At 35.8% G+C, this 18,970-nt stretch overlaps 1 protein-coding gene across 1 annotated transcript in view; it reads left to right on the forward strand.

Moving 5' to 3' along the window:
- Window positions 1-18,970, forward strand: part of Itpr2 (inositol 1,4,5-trisphosphate receptor type 2) — a 479,802-nt gene that overhangs the window by 30,304 nt on the left and 430,528 nt on the right. The window contains exon 2 of the mRNA XM_077799170.1: window positions 10,249-10,319. Within this exon, the coding sequence (XP_077655296.1) occupies window positions 10,249-10,319 (71 nt within the window). The remainder of the gene's footprint in view (window positions 1-10,248; window positions 10,320-18,970) is intronic.

Consider the following 18,970-nt stretch of genomic DNA (forward strand, 5'->3'; position numbering starts at 1 on the left):
ATCTTTAAAAAAAATCTTTCATTTCTTTAAGGATTTCATGATAGCTATTTTATAGTTTTCATTGATGATTATAATATTTGTTGTTTTTGCTGATTCATGACTAGTTTATTCCCTTATTTTTTTTTAGTAAGTTTTAAATATTTAAGTTCATATTCATTTGAATTTAATCTACGGTATGATGACTATAAACTGTAGATAAAATGGAAACAAAACAAAACAAAATCTGTGCTTAGGCACTGGAGTGACCCCAAAGCAGACAGAACCCTGAAATGAGGGAGGTGTTTCTCCTGGGAGGAGGAGAGTGGCAGTGGCACAGTGAATTTCTGAATTTTATGGCCTTTTATCTTGCAAATTGCTGCAAAAACTCAGATAGTAATGACAGTCTAGAAGTAGTAAACATCTACACCTGAACTTTGCCTAGTGAGTCATTTTATCAGCACCAGTGATTTTTCTAGCTCTTTGTAAATAATTGAGAAGTGAGTTAAGGTCAGCTCAGCCATAACTAAATAATTGATCTCAACCGTCTACGGATGCCCATTCATATTCTGAGGTACTTTGCAAATGCTTTGGCTTTCAAGGGAACTGTAATAAACAGGCGAGGACAAAATACTTAACCAACTGGCTTGCAACAGTACTGGGTTCAAAGAGATTGAGGAAGAGAGGAGACAGAAGGTCAAGAAAAGGAAGTTATTAGATGGAGAAGGAAAAACCTAGAAAAAAAAAGTCATGATTTTTTTTTTTTCTTTAGCAGGGTCTGGACTTTTTTTCTTTTTTGATATGGGGGATTGAACCCAAGAGACTTTACCACTAAGTTACACCCCTCATCCTTTTTTATCTTTATTTGAGAAAGGGCTTTGATAATTTGCTGAGGTTGGCCTTGAACTTGTGATTCTCCTGTCTACTGTGTGGCTGGGGTTACAGGTACGTGCTACCACGCCAGGCTTGGATTAGGACTTTAAGCTTTCAAAACATAGGGGCAAATCTTTTCTGAAATCATGTTTGAAATATATGTTTCTTTGAAAGGCTATAGGCAATTTAGATTTTTCTGGTGAGTTTCATAGTCTGAATATAATTGCTGCAAAAAAATTGCTTCAAAGAGTGACTACTTCTTGCAATAATTTGTAGAAAATATTAATACACAAGCATCGTCTTTGTAGTCCATATGGTACTTATCTCAAAGGAGAAGATAATGATAAATTTTATTGGTTTAAATTTAAAAAGTACACCTTTTGAATGGCAAACAAGTATGAATCTAACTCTTGTAACCATGGGTAGGTAAAATCAGAGAACAACCATGAGTGGATTTGTTGTATTGCATCTGTTTTACATTTACAATTTAGAACACTTTTTTAGCAAAAAATTTTGCAATGAAATTACTTTCCTTTTGGCATGTTTTAAATTATTTGTGGCTTTGCAAAGGGGTATATCCACAAGACCTGTAAAGTGTGAAATTGGACATTTGTAATATTGCCTGTCATGTTATTCTGAATTATGAGAAGATTGTCATATATACACGAATCTGCAGCCTGGAAATGATTCCTATTGGGGCAACTTGAGATTTTCTAATAAGAAATGTGTCCAAATTACTAAGTATTTTTTTTTAAAATAATGAATTAAAAAACTATGGTGAATGAGTGGAATGCAATTACTTGTTAGTATTTTGCTGATAATGAGAAAATAAATGTATAAACTTAAAAAAATGTGCTAGGGAGTTGAACTTTCAAACTATAGAAAGAGTGCAATGATAAAGGTCAACGTTTGCTATTAAAGGATTATGTCACAAGCCCGCTCTTACCACAAAAAAAAGGGACCAGAGAAACAAAAAAACATAGAAATATAACAGCTGGCTCAAAAAAAAAAAAAGAGACACAGAGAGATTGAGTAACTAACATCAACACAACTGGTTAATGCAGATCAAGGACATAAACCACATCTCTTTCCTTCTATTCTAGTGTTACTTCTAAATCAAGTGAAGAAGGGATTCAAACTGTGTGCCAGGATGGTGGGGAGATGGTAAGGAGGAAGGACAGATTACGGAAGAAGCCAGGAGATTACAGTCAAGGGAAATATTCATGTAGTCAAGCAGTACAAATCAGATAGGTGGGAGACAGTGTTATTTGGGGTAAAGTTCTGAGAACACTCTCACAAACAGTTGTATCCTGCTTAGAACTAGCCATCCTCTTAACCCCCTTTCTTACTAAAAGCTTTTAATAACATCTGCTGTGGATATCTGGCATACTCTGTCCTTCATTTTATTTAAATGCACTTCAGAGTCATTTTATTAGAAATAAACTATGTCACTTAGTATTAAATGGGTCAGGGCTGGGATTGTAGCTCAGTGGTAGTAGAGTGCTCACCTCACATGTGGGGCACTGGATTCAATCCTCAGCACCACATAAAAATAAAATAAAGGTATTGTGTCCATCTACAACTAAAAAAAAATTAAATATTAAAGGGTCAGATATATCTGACAAACAGACATCAGGAAAATATTACACTTATTTCACAATATAGTCAATATAGAAATACCATTTATGACTTCATAAGGAAAAAGGTACAACTAGCATATTTTACCTAGCATGTGACATTTTCTTTGTAATTGTTGGAACAATAAGGGACTGGCGTCTAAGGAATAATTTGCTTACTCTGAGAAATCTACTTAAAAATCTGATAGTTATTCACTTTTTATATTTTTTTTTATATTTTTTTTATTATTTGTGCATGTTCCTAGAATATATGTTGTTTAGTTTTAAAACCTATTTAAACTTTCTTTATAAATGGAATTATGTAACATTTATTATTTTGGGACTTGCTTTTCTTAAGCTCAACTTTATGTTTTTGAGATTTTTTAGAGTTGTTGCAACCTGCTACAATTCATTCATTTTCAAATAGTTTTCTACCATATGAAGTTATTCATTTAGTTGTAGTTTCTTCATGCTGCCATTTGATGGGCATTTGTTTTTTTTTTTCAGTTTCTTCTATCATAAACAGTGTTATCTTGTACACTTCAGTACATGTTTTCAGATGCACATTTGTAAGATTTCTCTAGGGCATATAAAAACTGGGAATGGAAAGGCTGAATGGGAAGACATGACCATGTTCAACTTTAAATACCACATTTAAAAAATATGTTTCTTGGGGTAGGGTTGTAGCTCAGTGGTTGAGTACTTGCCTGGAATATGTGAGTCACTGGGTTCAATCCTCAGCACCACATAAACAAATAAATAAATAAAATGAAGATATTGTGTCCATCTACAACTGAAAAAATATTTTAAAAAAGTGTTTATTCTAGTTTTTACCCCTGCCAGTAGTGAATGAAAGTATACATTGATTCAAAAACTTGCTAACATTTGACATTAACTTTATCTTTTGCCAATTTGTTGCATATTAATACTATTTGATTCGCATTTTCCTGATTAGTAAATAGGATGAACATTTTATCAAATGCTTAAGGACTATTAATGCTTCCTCAAAACAAAACAAAAAACATTGTTCATGATTTTTCTTTTTTAAAATTGATTCTTAGACATTATTTTAAATTCCTCTTAGGAAGGCTTTGTAGCAAATATCCTCTCTTACTTTGTAACTTGTATGTAAAGAATACTGTTAGTATTTATGGCTTCTTTGTATGAACTAAAAAAAGGTGCCTATGTAGGCTGCACAGTGTTCTCTTGTGCAAACATACCACTCCATCTGCACAGTCACAGCTTCTGCTGCTGTGTATGGCTTCTACAGTGGAGCACAGACCAAGATTCAGAATTTAGTTAATAAGCTGCCACCTTTGTTTAGTGTACAAATACACAAGTGTGGTGGTAGTCTTGTGACTTTTCTGTCTCTTGGTATACTGTCTTGGTGGATAGAACTTCTTAGTTTTTTTTTTTTTTTTGTACTGGAGATTGAACCCAGGGGCACTTCATCACTGAGCCTCATCCCTAGCCCTTTTTAAAAATTTTACTTAGAGACAGGGTCTTGCTTAGTTGCTTAGGGCTTCACTAAATTGCTGAGGCTAGTTTTGGAATTTTAATCCTCCTGCCTCAGTGTCTTTAGCCACTGGGATTACAGACATGCACTAATGTGCCTGGCTAGAAGTTTTTAGTTTTAATGTAGACAAATATATCAGTCTTTCTTAGTTTTGGTCTGGCTTAGTTAATTTTTCTCTTCTTATGACAATTATCACCCATCTGTTTTTCTGAATAGATTTATTTTATTTTTAAATGTCGATGAACCTTTATTTTATTTATTTATATGTGGTGCTGGGAATTGAACTTAGTGCCTCACACATGCTAGGCAAGTGCTCTACCACTGAGCTACAATCCCAGCCCTATTCTTCTGAATAGTTTTTACTATCACATTAAAGGCTTTAGCCCACTTGACATTGACTTTTTATGTGTACTGTGAAGAAAGGATTATGTATTTTTAAAAAAATGAATAATAAATTGCCTAAACATCATTTAACAGTCATCTTACTTACCTTAATACGTGTGTGTGTGTGTGTGTGTGTGTGTGTGTGTGTGAGAGAGAGAGAGAGAGAGAGAGAGAGAGAGAGAGAGAGAGAGAGAATATGAGAGAATGAGAATTGTGCTAAGGTACCCAGGCTGGCCTTAAACTTGTGATTATTCTGCCTTAGCCTCCCAAGGAGCTGGGATGTACCACAATGTCAAGCCCTACCTGGATGTGTTTTGCTGTTGGGTGTCTTTACATGACAGAAATTAGTAAGGCTTTATGCAAATTAATGAATGGTATACTTAAGTATAACTACTGCTTTCTAATTTTATAGATACTGTAAAAATGGAATTATAGGATTGTGAAATTTTTAAAGTTGGAATTGATATCAGTGGAAGTCAATCAGCACTTCAGTAAAAGATTTTGAGTGTCTACTACATCTCCCTTATTTTACCATGCATGTACAGTGTACAAGAGAACTCAAATTTGACCCAATAGAATGGAAGAAAGGAGCAAAGTCTTTGGTCTTACGGATTTGAGTACAGATCTTTTCTTGAGCTATCATCTTGGCCCTATCATTTGATCTCTCTAATCTGGAGGAAGAAAATGTCTTCCAAGTCTGGAATTTAGTGTAATTCATATAAATATATAGAGCGGCACTTGACATGTGATCAGTGAGTGATAGACCGATAGTTGGTCTCTGAGATAATGATAATTTTAATTAGAATTTTTTGCCTACTTTGGTTGAAATCCATGGAAACCATTCATCATGTTTTGAATTATGATCTTTTCCTGGACTATCAGTGTGGTCTCATACTCCCTGTAGCTCCCCATCAGCCATGAAGTCATGAAGTTCAACAACCCATACTGTACAGTGTACTGTACTGCTAAGCTGTGTTGCTCAGTAGGTTAGCTGTATTCATCACATTTTGACTTTTGATATATTCAAATTATGATGTGTTTAATCTGGCCATAACCTCATCACAAGTTGAGAAGCATCTATAGTTATTATTTGATTGAGAGGATAAGACTAAAGTATCTGACACACTTTCAGACTATCTTTTAAATTAGAAAATACTCTTAAAGTTGCTGTAGGAATTCAGGGTAGAACTTCCTATCTGGGAAATGAACAAGTGGAACTTGAAGATGTTTAAAGGATAAGTTTCAGTTCTGAAGCTTGAAGCCAGGATTGAGGTTGGATTGCAATTAAGTTTTTTAATATGGACAGCAGTAGAATGTCCTAAACCACAAAACCAAGAAAATAAAAAACAATGCATTTTCTCTTGACTGTTGATATTTGTAAAAATAATTAATGGAACACTTTATTTTAAACAAAGTGTTGGGCTGGGGTTGTAGCTCAGCAGTAGAGTGCTCGCCTCGCACATGCGAGACCCTGGGTTCGATCCTCAGCACCACATACAAAAACAAACAAATAAAATAAAAGTTTTGTGTCCAACTACAACTAAAATATATATATATATATATATATATATATATATATATATATATATTTTTTTTTAAAAACCAAAGTGTTAGGTGTAGTCAACTTGAATTTCATGCATAAACACAAATTTCATATAGATGCTATGTATCTTACAGTAGTTTAAACTTTTTTCTTCTGTCCAGTTGAAATTTGATTTACACTTTTATTCATACTTATGTATAACATCATTTGAAAAAGCTAATAAATTCTCATAATACTTTGGAAGATCCAAATGTTGATGTTTTTCCTTCCTGTAAACTGAAGTGAATGAATAATTCAATCAGTTATGATTTATGAAGAGAAGATAGATATAAGGACAACACATTTATGTTAGGGGAGTTTCAGTGACAGGTTTAGGTTTTATGCTATCATTGTAATTACCTGTATGGCTAATTTGCTAATGCATGGTCATGTGAAAACTAAATGCAGCCCATTAAAACTGAATTGATATAATGGGTTGAAAGGTGTTATATGAGAAATCATCATTTAGAACAGATTATCTTGACCCTTTTCAGGATATGACATTTTGGGTAATTTTCTGAGACACATATAGATGGGAAATATTTCTGATCTTTTCCTCTATCTACTATTAGGCTACCATTTATTGTTTCCAATTATTTTTACTATTTATATAAACTATCAAAAATAACATTATTGATTTATTCAGAAGTTTGAAATACACTTCTGTCATTTATTTAATTAACAATCAGCATTTTCCATTCTGAGGCATATTATTTGGAGATGGGCATATACTTGTAAGCAAAAATGATGTCTCTTGGAGCTTATAACTTATAGTGTTACATGTATGAATTTTGATGGAATATGATACATTCTGTTGTTATAGGATAGTCTATTATGGGAGCCCAGAACAGATAACTCTAAACCAGTTAAGTAAGCTCAGAAAAAATAGATTCTCAGTCCCCATTCCTAGAAATTTTATTTGATGGATCTGGAAAAAGAACAAAAATTGTTATCATTATTATTAAATTCCTCAAGTGTTTCATCCAGTTGGCCAAATTTGGGAAATACTTATTATGAGTGATTAAAATGGATAATAATCTTGCCAGGTACTGTGAGTGAATTAGATAGGGATGGAATAAATATTGATATTTTTCAGATGACTTCTACTCATAGGCCAAAGATTGATTTTTACATTTATCCTTTTTTGTTTGTCATAAATTATTTTCCTTAGATTATAAAATTTAACTGCCTCATATGTGGGTGAGAGAACCTGGCATATGAGTAGTTACATGAAAATGACCTGGAATTATTGTGTGGCTGTAAATCTAATGAAAGTCAGATGTAGGCCTTGACTTCCCATAGAAGCTACTTTAAACTTAGAATGCATCACTGTAGCCAGGCTTGGTGGCACAGGCTTGTAATTCCAGTGGCTCTGGAGGCAGAGAGGAGAATTTTGAGTTCAAGTTGGGCCTCAGAAATTTAGTGACGCCCTAAGCAACTCAGCAAGTCACTGTCTCTAAATAAAATAGAAGAAAGGGCTGAGGATGTGGCTTGGAAGTTAAGTGCCCCTGGGTTCAACGCCTGGTACAAAAAAAAAAAAAAATCACTCTAAGGTTAGTGTAGGGGTGAAAGGTGAAAGGAGGCAATAGTTTCTGTACCCTGAACTTCTTCAGGGAGGGGAGCATCTGGCCTCATGTGGATAGTATCTTTAAGGAGGATGTTAAACAGTTGGTATAGATGGAAGGAAGTTGAGCTCCTCTGTTAATGTCAATATAAAGAAGACATAGGTTTGTTCATCTCAGAAAAACTTATACTATGTAGTTCCAGAAGAACTGGAAGTTAAATGGGTAGCAAATGATCAATTATTCACTGACTTGTTTATTCATTTAACAAATACTTATTTAGTACCTACTGTAACTCAGTTTAGTAGATGCCAAAGACATAATAGTAAACAAGAACAAAAGTTATAAAAAATGTGACAAGGACTGTGATGGGAAAGATAGAGTGCTATTTCTAAGATTAGTAGTGCCAAAAGGATGGTATGTAAATACTGGTCCTGGAGATATTCAGGAAGAAATTGTAGAAATTATTTAAACAACTGTAAGTGAAATCCTCTTTGGCTTTTAATATCAACAATTGTACAAGTCTTATAACAGACATAAGACTTGTACAATTATAATATATATATTACTCTCCTTGCTTCTTCCGACCCCTATCCCTTTCCGTTCTTTCCAAACTCAATTCCAAGTCACCAAGTCCAAAGAATGAAATGATTACGTTTGTGATTCTCATACAAGTTTGTGTATAAGGAATGGCAAATTCTTAGAATTAGAGTCACTCTTCATTATTATGGTTTTATCTAGGCTATCAGTAATTGAGGATAGACACAGGTGTTTACATAAGTGCACTGTGATCTGATTTATGGCTTTAGTTCCCATTTCTCTTGAAGTCTAGTCCATTCATGTGGGGGTCTCTGTGGCATTTGGTGGGAGCTTGTATTTCTGTAGGAATGGCAGGCACGAAGGATGAGTGGAGTGTTAATGTCTTTTATGTAATTTTTATGTCCTCTAAATAAGACTATGATTCTTTTATCATTATGTTTTGAATTCTTAACGCATCTTGGCTAATTAGAAAAGCTGACCTTTCCTTCACAGCGTTTTTATTTAAATGATGTGATGATATTCTTAGAACTGTTTGAAGTCTTTCAGATTCAACATTACAAACTGCACTTAGACATCACGGAGGTTTGGATTTGTTTTCTCTTGATCCAATGTGACTTCCTGTTTCTAAGAAAACAGTTTTTAAAGACTCTTAAAAGGAATTTCTTGCATGCCTGGCAGCTCATGTAAAACCACATTTTAGTGAACTAGCATAAATGAAGTATATATGGGAAAAGAAATCAAAGAAAGAACAGTACTGCTTGACCAAATTAGTGTTTTATTTTGTGGAAACTGAATCCCATAGAAAAATCTGGTGATTTAGGAAGTGTCTGCAGCTATGGACCAAAAGTTTCATTTTTTTTTTTGGTTAATCATCCTATTTCAAGGGGCTTATTCTGTGCTGGAGTTGTTGCATGACAGCAAGTCAAATACTTAAAAAAAATAAAAGGAAAAAGAAAAAAGTGCCCTTCAAATAAATTCACATGTGTGTAACTAATTCACATGTATTCTCACAATTTTCTGGAAAAAACCTAAGTAATCCCACTAGTTAGTCCATGGGAGATGAGCTAATGAGTCTTTGGTAGTTAGATCTTTCTCTGTGAACAGGAGACTCACATCTCACAATTCAGAGATATGACTTCTCCCTCTTGGAATAAGACTAGAAAGTGGCTTTTTGTAAATATTTTAACAGGGATTAAACATGATTCTTTTATGACTACTAAAGGCAGTTTATTCATTTGACTATTATTTGTTAATCACCTGATACATGCAAGTCATTATTCTAGAAACACAGAGTATAGTGCAAAATAAGACAGAATGTTCTTGATTTTATTTACCAACTAAACACTTATTTAAAGGCTTACCATACTCCAGAAAGTATTCTAGATATTTTTAAAATCTCAAGTTGTTTAATCATCCTAACAGTAGTTTGAGATAATAACTTTTATCCTTGTTTTACAGGTGTAAAGAATGAGTCCTAGGACTGGGGCCATAACTCAGCGGCAGAGCACTTGCCTAGCATGCATGAGGCACTGGGTTTGATCCTCAGAATCGCATAAAAATAAAATAAAGGCATTCTGTCCATCTATAACTACAAAAAAAAAAAAAAAAGAGTCCCAAAGTCCTAGGTAGGAAGTGGGTGAGCCAGAGTTTGAAGGCAGGATGAGTACTCATAGCCACCTGCCACATGGTCATTACAGATTTGGGTGGGATTCCTTGTTAATATACACACAGAGGAAAGAGAGGAAAATAAAAGCTATGGGTGGTCTGACCACTCTTGATATTTTGCTATCTGTGTTCCTTTTGTTATATGTATATGTGTGTGTGTGTGTGTGTGTGTATACGCATGCATCCATGTATTTAAACATGTGATATCATATTTGTTGGTTATCACTTATTTTTACACTGTAGTATAGGCATTTTGGAGCCCAGTGCATTTTATTTAATAAAATTTTAAGTAACTCTGTAGTATTCCATTTCTCTAACTAGTTTCCTACTAGTTAACAATATGTTCTACTTTCTAATTTCATAAACCTTGTTGTAATGAATTCCTAAAAACAAATCTTTTTACAAATTCATGGTTATTAAAAAGTTTCTTAGTGAAGCTGTTAACACTGTGTAAATACTTATGCAGTGTCCTTGTGCAGCCTGTGGACTATACATATGACAACATTAACCATGTAATCATACTTTCCCTTGTAGGTTAGTGGATGACAGATGTGTGGTGCACCCAGAGGCAGGGGACCTTGCTAACCCTCCCAAGAAGTTCAGAGGTAAGAATTAGAAAAAATATGTTTTATTATATGACCTAAGATAGCAGATTGTTTTTGTGTCAAAATAAGTAATGTTAAAACTTTATTCAGTGTAGAACTTTCAAATACCACTGAAAGTTCTTTCAAAAATGTACCCATTGTTGTTCTTTGATACATTGGAGGATTTATAATGAAAGAATAATTTCAATTTTTGTTTTGCTGGACAATAGTCTTCTGTTGAAAGGAAATCATGGTAATTAACTGTGAAAGATGGCTTTTCAAGCCAGTAAATGCAGCCAAATAAATTTATTTATATATTTATGTGGCAGTTATTATAAATGTTATAGTGCTTCATTGTTAGCTGGTTAATTTATCTTTGTAAAGTCTTTAGGAAAGTGACAGTGATGCTTTAGCTTGGCTTTAAATACACTCTGGATGGAGTATCATAACTAACAATTGTCTTAGAAATCCTTTCTAAGCAATCTTAGAAATAGCTTGATAATATCTTTAACTGATAAATGGGTTTAGTAGGAATTGATTATAACTCAGGTTTACAAAAGAACCAATGGAATCTGTAAAGAATCCTAGAAAACTAAAATCAGTAATTAAAAGCTTGTTAAATATATTTCATAATTTGTGTATGCTTACAATGATAAAAATAAATTTAAAGCAACATTTATTATGAACGCTTTGCATACATTCATTCTTACAATGATAGAAATCAGATTTAATAAATAATTAAAAAAAAAAACCAAAACCCTGCAGAATGAAAAGAATTCCTTAGAGTGACATACTTAAGTCAAGATGCGATGATCAATACACTGGGGAGGGGAGATAGTTAACATTTAGTAAATAGTCACTATGTTTTACTCTCTGTGGTAGGTGCTTTATACACAATATCTTTTTATGAGAATATTTTTCTTTCCCTCAACTTAGAATCTTGTAGAGAGAGTGTCATTTTAATTAAACTCACCACTTTGTATGAAATCTAAATTTTTTCCCAAGTGGAGAAAACATAAAATAGGCTTTGAAAGGTAAAATACTCACTGGAGACATTCCTAAAATTTCTCAGTAGGAAGAGTCTGCTAACTCTGGGTAAATGAGACCTTACAATAGAAGTCTCCACTGAGGAGGAACTCAGTAGTAAAATCACTACAGATAGGTTACCAGCACTGAGGAACAGCCTGCCAGAGACTCAGCAGCAAGTGTGTATAAAATAACTTAAAAGGTAAAAGAGGACGCAGAATCCCTCATAGATGAACAGAGAGCATGAATGGAGGTGAGGTAGCATGAACTAGCATGTTATGTAAAGCTGAAGAGGGAATTAGTGCTCTGGAGAAAGAGATCTGAGGAAGTCACCCAGTATGTAACAGAGAGATATGAAGAAGGATATGAAAGAGTGATGGTAAGGTAGGAGAATAGATCGAGAAGATCCAGCAGCATCCAGCTGAATTCTAGAAGAGATCAGAGGGAATGGGAGAGACGCAACCTATGAATAGACATGGGTGAGAACTTGGATCAACTGGAGAAAAAAGTATTCCCCCAATAGAAAGGGCACATCATTTTCAAAGTAGTAATGATAAATACAACCAAATCCACAGGTAGGCACTCCCTTGTGAACTGTAGAGCATTAAAGGCAAAGAGAAAAGTTTTGAAAGTAAACTGGGACAACACTGTATTTGTATTAAGAAAAAGCATGAGGTTTAGGTTTTGACTGTGTCATTCAATGGCTATGTCCTTTTAAATAGGTCACCTAACCGTTTTGAGCCTCAGAGGACATCTGTCCTCTGGGATGGATAATGGGAACAGTGCCTATCACATAAGGTTTTGTGAGCCTTGAAATCTTTCCAGAGCAAGTAAATGTAAGAACATTTTAGGTCATTATATGATACTTAACTAACAATAGAAAAACATAATGTATTTTCATTAAAAATATTTGGTTCTACCCTTAAATTATAATCTCTTCTAGGGGAGAGTTTTATTTTATTAGTTTTGTGTTTCCAAGACATGGAGCTTTACCCTTCCCCCCCAAAAGTGGCCATTAGATAATTTTGGATGAGACATCCAACCTTTCCCTGATCATGTGATAAAATTTGGTTCCCAGGGGTGCCCCAGATTTCACTGCCGTGAGCCTGGGCAGCCTTATTCCTTGGAGGGTCAGCAATAATTACTCTTTCAAAGATAAACTTTAGGATTTCAGGCTGCTGTTTCTCTTTTTCTCTTTATCATTAAAGTAAATTGTTTTAAAGTGCGAAGATTATTTTAGAGTATGTGAAGGAACCCTGAGCTCCATAACAACTCCATACTCAAGAGGTCAATATATTCAGATACTTGGTCTCACTTTATTCAGTAGGCACTGGTTCAAAGTATGAATCATTCTTTCAGGCGCTCCATCCCTTGGCCCAAACCCTGGCTTTTCCTGTAATCTAATGCTTTAGGTCATTACCCTTGCTGATTTGCTCTCATTTTCTATTTCTATTTCTAAAAGTTTAAGACTAAACCATTTAGCTTACTCCATTTATCAGTAGAAAAGGAAGGTCCTTTCCTATTGGGGACCCAGGGCTCCCTTTTATCTTAAAGCTCAACTCTCCTCCCCATCCCTGCAGAGCCCCAGGGGAGAAGGGGTGGCCTCTGACCTGGTCTTCATACAGCCCACCTGGCCTGGAGCCAATACTATTGTCCAGACTGCCTCATCCTCTCCTGTGGCCAGTCCTTTACAGCTCTTGGGTTACACCATTTTATGCCTGATTATGCTTTCCCAGTTCCCTTTGCCTGTAAAAGCCATTGCTGTTCATAGAACTGCTTCCCAGAGTCACCATCCCAGCATTTCCAGACCCCTCTGCCAAGTTTCCAGAGCACCCTTCCTTATTGTTACTTTTCAGAAAAACAATAGTCTATCAGAAGCTCAGCTGTACCTCAGTTCCTCTTGCCTCAGCCAGATGCATGACATTCTTAAATTAATTTAAGAAGATTTTTGTATTTTTCAATACTCATGCTATGACTTACTCAAGTGAGTTGTAACATTTTAGAGTGCTGAAGCAATGAAAAGTAGATCTCGTACAACTCCTCCAATTTTTTGAGTGAGGTCCCAAAGTTCCAAATAAGTTACAGTGATTCTCCCACATACACACAAAAATTATGTGGTAGAGTCTTCTTTTGACTGTGCTTCACTTATGAGCAGAGGAAACAAAGTTCTAACAAATATGCAATTTCCAAAGTGTTAGTTTACTACCTGCTGGACAGCTGTTTTTCAACAGAAACCGCACAATGAAAATAATATAAACAGAAGCACAGCGGCATTAAGCGAATACAGTTCCTTTAATATTCAGATATTCCCTATTTTTAAAAAAATATTCTTAAGTTTTAGGTGGACACAATATCTTTATTTTACATTTATGTGGTGCTGAGGATCGAACCCAGTGCCCCTGCATATGCTAGGCAAGCACTCTACCACTAAGCCACAACCCCAGCCCAGGATATTCCCTATTTAAAAATAATAAGCTTGAAACTTTGGAATCAACTTGGAAGTACATTAGAGTTGTAAAGGCAGTGCAGGAAATTCCCCTCTACTCTGCTTCCTCCAACATTTGCATCTCATATTACTATGGGACATCTGTCTAAATTAAGAAATTACCATTTGTACATTGCTAGGACTAATTCCTGACCTCATTTGGATTTCAGCACTTTTTCCACATTTCCAGTTTTTCCTGGGTCCCAGTCTGCATTTGGGTGTTAGTCTGTTCTGGTCTGTGACACTTTCTGTTTTTCTTGGTTTTGTTTTTGTTTTTCACGACCTTGATACTTCTGAAGAGTCTGGCCAGGTACTTCGTAGTCTGTCCTTTGGATTGGGTCTGTCTGGTGGTATTGTTTAGGATTAGAGAGGGTTAAAATTTTGAGGAGGATACCAGAGAGGTTAAGTGCCCTGTCTGCACTGTATCAGGAGGTGCATAATAGCAACATGATTTACCGCTAGTCTTATTTTTGATATACAAGTTAACCCTTCTCCTCATCCCAAATAATGGCAGCTACTTTAGTTTCTTTTATGTTCTTTTGGTTTTTTTTTTCTTCCCTAGATCCTTCTTACACTTCTCTATTCTCCAATAACACCTTCTTCAAGAATGGATTTTTCCAAAAGTCTCTGTTTATTAACACATGCGGCTTTTCTGTTAGGAGGAGAAGCTGACTTACATGAAGGCAAGAGAGATGCACATGTCCTTCTCTGACCCTGAGGAGGACAGAAACACAGGGACCATGGAGAAGCCAGGGAGCTAGTCCCCAGGAGGCTGAGGGAAGAGAAGACAAACCTCTTCCTTGGTTGATTGCATTCTCCCCAGTGTTGGACCTTTAGCTTAAAAAGTTCCAACTCTGAGATTCTGTAATCATTTGACATGGTCGTAATTCCCTCAACCTACCACAGGGCCACTTCTGGCAAGCAGCAGGTCATTTTACAGTAATAAGTCAGAGTGCCTCAGGAATTGGGACGAAAAGAAAGAATTTCTTTTCTGTGACGTGAAAAAGCAGGTGGTGAAAATCAGAGACTTAAGGGAAGATCCACAAGATCCTTTCTTTAACCCAATTCCTTCTTTTTGGGTAATTTAGGGAAGCCATTCATTGTGTGTATGTGGGGGAGGGAGAGAGAGAGTGTTTGTGTATGTGAGAGAGTGAGTGTGTGTGTGTGTGTGTGTGTGTGTGTGTGTGGTGCTAGGCATGCCAGGCAAATACTCTACCACTGAGTTAGCTCCCCAGTCCTTTTTATTTTATGTTGAGACAGGTTCTTGCTAAATTCCCCAGGCTAACCTCAAACTTGTGGTCCTCCTGCCTCAGCCTCCTAGATAGGTGGGATTACAGATGTGTGCTTGGCTTCAGGGAAGCCATTTTGAAGGCAGGCCTCACCTTTTCCCCCACTCCTAAAGGTCATACTCAGGTGTGTAAATGAAGAAGAGTTCTTGCTAGGTACTTGCTTTGACTCTTTATGTAATTGAAAATATGATTTAATGGTCTTATTTTTTGATATACAATTTAACCCTTTAACCAGTTATAAATACCTTCTTCACCAGTTTAATAATTACTATATTGAATTTCTTCAGATTTGGTATTAGTGTAATTTTTTTTTTATGAAGACCAACTATTTCAGATTAGAAAATCAACTAACATTTATTGAGCATTTGATACATGATATGCTGTGCTTGGGGTTTCCTATGCATTATTACTTGGTCATCCCAGTAACCTCTTGAAGTAGAAACTATTGCTACTTTAATTTTTTAATAGAGAAATATATGTATAAAGAGGTCATGCAACCATCTTAAGGTTGCTGAGCTCATTAGTAGCCGAGCTGAGATTGAAACCAAGTTTTATGACTCCAGACTTGTTTGTTTTTAACCACTAGCCCATACTATCTATTGAATTGTGCCCTCCTGTAAATTCTACTTGTTGGTCCTATAAAGCCCATAGATGAAATCTAATCCTTCTTCCAAACAATAGCCATTTGGATATTTGCTTAGACTGATCATATTCCTACAGGTCTTTTCTTCTACAGTCTTAGCTTTTTTTAGTTCTTTTATTTGTTGCCAGCTACACATTCTTCTGGGATTTCTTTAGTCATCTTCAGACTGCCTTGTTTGTCTCTGGTTAGGCTCCTGTTTGCCAATTTAACTCCAGGCAGTGTAGAGGAAACTAAACACAGTACAGTTGAGTTTATTCTGATGAGAACCCTTGTTGCTTTGGGGGCCACATTTGCAGCCCACATCCTCAGCAGAGTTGCCTTACTCACTTGGAGGTTTTAGACAGTCCAGACTGCAGATGTAGTAATTTGCTGCTTAGAAAATTTAAGAAATTTGCTATGGGTTTTCAAGCCAACAACTACATGGTTTTTATTAAAATCCTTTAAAATTCTTCAGTTGAATGTTACTACCACTGTAGGTCCTGGGTGTTTGTAAGTCATTGCATAATAACCCTCTACTGCTAATACCCTACTATTAAACTCTAAAGTGGTGTGGAAATTAGATAATAAGTTTGCTCTTCTCTGGGAGAAGGATTGAAGGGTGAGGTGAAAACAGATAGCCCTGCCTCTTTGCTTCTCCTTTTGAACTAGTCAGGGTTGTGGAAGTGCTTGTTCTTTAAAATATTTCAGTCTCTATTGGACAGTGGTTCTTGAGGGATAAAAGAGAATCACTTTTGGATGTCTCATAATTTGCTCTTCAAAACAATGTATAATAATTCACAAAATTATCTATATATCTAAAATATGAATGACGTCTGAACTTTATTGATTTGTGACTTTGATTGTGAGGTTTAATTCTCTCTTAACAAGTGAGGGGCAGAAAATTAACAAACATGATTCCCGTGGTTTGGTGATTAGTGGGTAAGAACAACTCTTCGGCTCCTTCCCTTATCATTCATGTACCTATGGGTCACTTTCATGAGCTACAAGCTCATTTGTTAAAAAAAAAAAAACAACAACTCCTTTTTCATGTTGTGTATGAAATTAGCTGTCCAAATTCTTAGTAAGCACTGTATAAATATATTTTTTTTTACTGTGAGCATGTTAATCTAATAGCCAAGACCACTCTTTCCAAGAATAGAAAGTCCCCCATATTCAAATTCTTCACCTTTATTGCTTATGACGGTCTTTTTCCTTGTTGCCATATTTAATCCTAATAGTCCCATTTTACAAATGTAAATTTTTGGAAAGTGAAGTATATGCTCAAGGTCACACCATCAGTAGGTGGGAAGTAGGCTTGTTTGAAGCTATTGGTGTTCAACCCTGTAAGATTTTGGATTCATTCAGCAGAGGTTTATTGAATGTACACTGTGTGCAGTGAAGTGTGTGGCCAGTTGTTACATTCCAGATGAGTCAGAAATAAAAGCTGCTCTCAAGGAATTTATAATCTAATGAGGGAGATAAGATGTGCATATATATAATTTTAACTCAAGGTAGAAAGAGATAAGGGTTAAATAAAAAGATATGGTGAAGGTATTATGGGACGATGGAGATTTTAATTTCCTGTTTTGAGTGATGAGGAAAGCTTCTTAATTAAGATAGTGTTTGACCTGAAAGACTTGTACCTGAGGGGAAGGGACACCCAGATGTCCCAGGCCCAAGATATACCTGTTCATGACAGTAGTTCTTAGGGTAATAATTGAGGTGCAAAGCTACACTGCATTCTTTAAAAAGTAATGGAATGTTGGGTATTCTTTTCAGTATAATATAGATTAAAGCACCAAGCCATTATCTCAGTACATTTAGTCTTTTGCAAATGATACACAAGTAAATTCATGATAATGGAATGTGACAAAACGTTCTTTACTGCCCTTGCTGCTAATAACTCATGTTTATTTTGTCCTTACTATATGTCAGACAATGTTCTAACTGCTTTATATTTTATTAATCTATCTAATCATCATATAACCTATAAAGCATATATCATTTTAAAAATATTATCTCTGTATACAAGATGCTATCACAGAAATCCAAAAAACAAACAGAAAACACACACACACAAAATAAAATAAAGCAAAGCCCAATAAATTAGAAACTTATTTCTCTTTCACTCAGTAGTTCCTATGTGAGTGATCCAGCACCAGCTTGTGTTGTTATCAACACAGGGCTTTCAAAGTTGCTCTAATTAGTCACCATTTCCCAGTCAGTAGAAAAGAGGTAAGATGAATCCAGGAAAAGTGGATTCTTTTTTCAGGAAGATACCTGAAATTTCATATATCACTCCCACCCATATCTCATAGGCATATGGTATATTGGATTGAATGACAGTGCTATAAAACACATGTCCACATCCTAAAATCCAGATCCTATGAGTGTGAATTTATTTGGAAAAAGGGTCTTTGCAGTTATAATTAAGAATCTTAAGAAGAGATCATCCTGGATTATCCAGGTGGTCCCTAAGTGCAATGACAAATGTTCTTAGGAGAAACAAACATGAGGGGAAGGCCATGTGAAGGTGGAGGTGGAATTTTGCTGACATAAAGCGGAGAACACCTAGAGTCACCAGAGCTGGGAGAGGCAAGAGAGCATTCTCTCCTAGAACTTCCAGAGGGAACATGGCCCTGCCATCACCTTGACTTTGGATATCTGGCCTCTGTAACTACTATAGAATACATTTCTGTTGTGTAAAGCCATCAGTTTTGTGGTGAGTTGTTACAGCAGCCATAGAAGACTAATACTCCCTGTTGTTTTAAGGAGGCTGAGGAGCATGGTGGTTGGGGGCAGGTCAAGTGCCAGCCAAACTATGCAAAGGAAGAAGAGGATGGATACGGGGAGGAGTAGCATTCTTTATCATATCCCATTTTATAGATGAGGAAACTAAGGGAAAGAGAGACTCAGGATCGTGCCCAAAGTCATACACCTAAGAGGAAGCAAAGCTGTGATTGCAGCCTAGACCCTTACCCACTATCTATACTGCCTGTAGATCCAAGGTGCTATGGAAACACAGAGAAGATTGTGATTAGCTTTGGGATTGAGAAGAAGAATGGAGGTAAACTGGGAAATCAGCATTATTAATCAGGTGAAGAGGAGGAGGTTGAGGAGATAGAGACATTACTGGTTGGGGCCCTGAGGTGTGAATTAGCATGATAGGTTTGTGGTTGTGGCTTTGAAGATATGTTGAAAGCTTAGGAGATGGTGGAAGGGTGGCAGAGATGAGGTGAGAGGAGGCTCC

This window comes from Urocitellus parryii, chromosome 5 (genome assembly GCF_045843805.1).
Source record: "Urocitellus parryii isolate mUroPar1 chromosome 5, mUroPar1.hap1, whole genome shotgun sequence".
Taxonomy (NCBI): Eukaryota; Metazoa; Chordata; class Mammalia; order Rodentia; family Sciuridae; genus Urocitellus; species Urocitellus parryii.